This window comes from Macrosteles quadrilineatus, unplaced genomic scaffold (genome assembly GCF_028750875.1).
Source record: "Macrosteles quadrilineatus isolate MER2022 unplaced genomic scaffold, UCM_ALF_1.0 Scaffold_11__1_contigs__length_5352618, whole genome shotgun sequence".
Classification (NCBI taxonomy): domain Eukaryota; kingdom Metazoa; phylum Arthropoda; class Insecta; order Hemiptera; family Cicadellidae; genus Macrosteles; species Macrosteles quadrilineatus.
Window position 1 is genome coordinate 2685346 of NW_026542604.1, and position 2590 is coordinate 2687935.

The 2590-nt window shown below is 37.0% G+C and overlaps 1 protein-coding gene across 1 annotated transcript; it reads left to right on the plus strand.

The window, feature by feature from the left end:
* The first annotated feature begins 540 nt into the window (after window positions 1-540).
* On the plus strand, window positions 541-1473 carry LOC129004725 (uncharacterized). Its single transcript, XM_054433307.1, has 2 exons — window positions 541-849; window positions 1322-1473. Exons 1-2 carry the CDS (start codon window positions 616-618, stop codon window positions 1439-1441), a joined length of 354 nt encoding a protein of 117 aa, XP_054289282.1. The 5' UTR covers window positions 541-615; the 3' UTR covers window positions 1442-1473.
* Window positions 1474-2590: the final 1117 nt, after the last annotated feature.

Sequence of the window (2590 nt, forward strand, 5' to 3'; positions counted from 1 at the left end):
CTCCCCCACCTATGTAGGGAATAAAGTAGTTCGGAATCTATTTTATAACCATTTCTTAAGTATTCATATGTCATCCTTTTGGATCAACTGAAGGATATTTCACGGTATCTATCTTGGAAACGTGGAAAGTTTGATTGTTTACTATTTATTTCGTGTTTTAATGTAAAGCATTTCCACCAAAAAGGCAATAACGTTTTTCACAATCATTTTATATTAAAAGACTGTGGACAAAAGAAAAAATAAATCATAAATATAAATAAGGGGAACGAAGAGGTTGTATCTATAGGTAGTACTATATATCTGTTCTACATTATCAAACATCTAATAAGCAGTCAACTAAACTAAAAGTTATCTTAAATCTAAAAACTGCAATGAATCTACAAGTGAGAGCAAATGTGCATAGTCACTAATTTAAAATTTCAACGGCATCTAAAGTCAACGCTTGACTTATAGACATAGGCTATCGTTTTCAACAGACGTTGAAATGGGACACTATCCACCCTAGTCGGAAAACAGCTGCTTTTGTAAACATTTAAACAAATCAAATGTAAACATATTCAAGGTAACAAGAAATCCTTTTCAAACCTTGGAAGTTATCAACCACCTTCTGAAGCGATGAACGAGAAGGATTTTACGACCGCAGGGGACGCCAACTGGAGAGCGGCTTGTGAGTCCGAGGCGAGGGCGAGGGAAGACTGGCAGACGAGATACGGATGGATCAAGCAGGAGTACGCCACCATGGCTCAGGAACTGCAGGAGCTGAAGAACCGCAGACCTCGGCGACAGACCTGTCAGGATACTCGGGACAACAGAACTGTGTTACCTTTCCCAGTTACCACAGCCAGAGAGGTGAGACCTGTGTCTAGTCTTGAAAATAAACAATCACTAGAAGTAGATTAATAGGTGGGCTCCATTGGCATGATGGTTGGCGTTTTGGATAAGTTGCAGAAACCCTTCTTCGGATCCAGCAACAATAATTCAACAATTACCTTTTACCTATAATATCCAATAGGTAGTCAATGGTTTTAGTTTCATTTCAACTACGGTAAATTCGTATTTTAAATTTCCCCAAAAAATTATCTTCACTGGTTAGCAGCTAATTGTTGCCTGGGAAAAAGTCTTTTGTCAGGCTTCAACAGCAAGTCTTACTGTGCAAAGTTGAAGTAAACTCTCCGTTCACTTAAATTCATTCTTTTTGTCTGTGTCGTTATTACGGGGTTATATAAAACCAACTTAAATTCGTTCTTTTTATGAGCGACAGTTGAATGATAAAATCCATTGAGTTGTTAGCCTATTGAACAAGTGAATATATGCATTCCAGATCGGATGGTTGTCCGGAAGACCTGAGTTCAGGCTGGAGGTTTTAGGACCGTATCCTTACACGTCCCAGGCTCGACCTCCTCTACACCCTCCTGGATGTGATGGGGTCCACGGCTGTTGAGAGTTACACATACAACCCTTGATATTAAATTTTTGTTGAAACAATGGGCAGCGTAACTTTTATAACTCAAAAAAGAATTTAAATAAAATGATGAATTGTTGTTTACTATATGTCGATTCATGTAGACAAAGAAGAAGAGGAAACCCAGAATAGACCTATTACAAGGTAAGCAATTTCAAGTCCTAGATAATTGCCAACGATCCAAAATCTACACTGAGCCTGCATTCCTGGCTTCAAATTTTTACATAAATTTTTATTGCAATTCGTGATTTTATCAATTTCGAAGCTAGGGGTGTGAATTGCGAGGATTGCCAACACAAAATGATAGCATACTATACTCATGAGGTTAAGTTGCCCAACCTGGGAGTGGGTCACAGTTTTCCCGCCACCCTGGGAACTGTACCACCGTGCTACGCCTCTCTCTTATAGTATAATTAAAACTGAGCCTCGTTTTCACTCGATCTTGTCTAACTGTATTTTGATGAACTTTTTGTAAGCAAGGCATACGAAATTTAAGATTGAATCAACGTAAAACCTTAGATTTACAAAACCTACTATGAATTATGAGATATTTATACCATGATCAAGGAAAATAAGATCCCACAACAACAAAAAAAAATTTTGCATTCGGCCACTGATTCGATAAATTGTATTGCTTACAATTTATTTTTTCGCAACGAATTAGGACCCAAAAATGTAAGTTTACTATTCTTTTCCAACTAACCTAAGGAAATATTTGAGCTTATGTCCTTTCAATTTCCGATAGTGTCATCCTACCATATTTAATTGCAGAAGGCACTTATGTATATGAACTGAACAGAATAACCTGGCGTACCATGTTTAAGTGAAGAAGAATTGCCTAAGATGAAACTAGCATTTTAAATTGAAACAAAATGGTATTTGTTATATGTTATAGTGATACAATGATCAGTGTTTATATGTGCCAAACAAAACATACGCATATAAATACAGAATAACAAAAACCTGTAAACTGTAAGGGCCTGTGCGTAGACGGTAGGCCTAGACGCTCAAAGGGATGAAGAAAATGAGGATAAATTATTCATACCGATGGACTACTCAGTTGACATTGAAACAAAGGGATTGTTTGAAAGAAAATAAATAGAAAAATAATGATGATGATGATGGAGC

Bases quoted from the DNA above. Each gene is read 5' to 3' on its own strand.
- LOC129004725 (XM_054433307.1), top strand. From the start codon at position 616: ATGAACGAGAAGGATTTTACGACCGCAGGGGACGCCAACTGGAGAGCG. The intron at 850-1,321 runs GTGAGACCTGTG...TATGCATTCCAG, and splicing joins CAGTTACCACAGCCAGAGAG to ATCGGATGGTTGTCCGGAAG.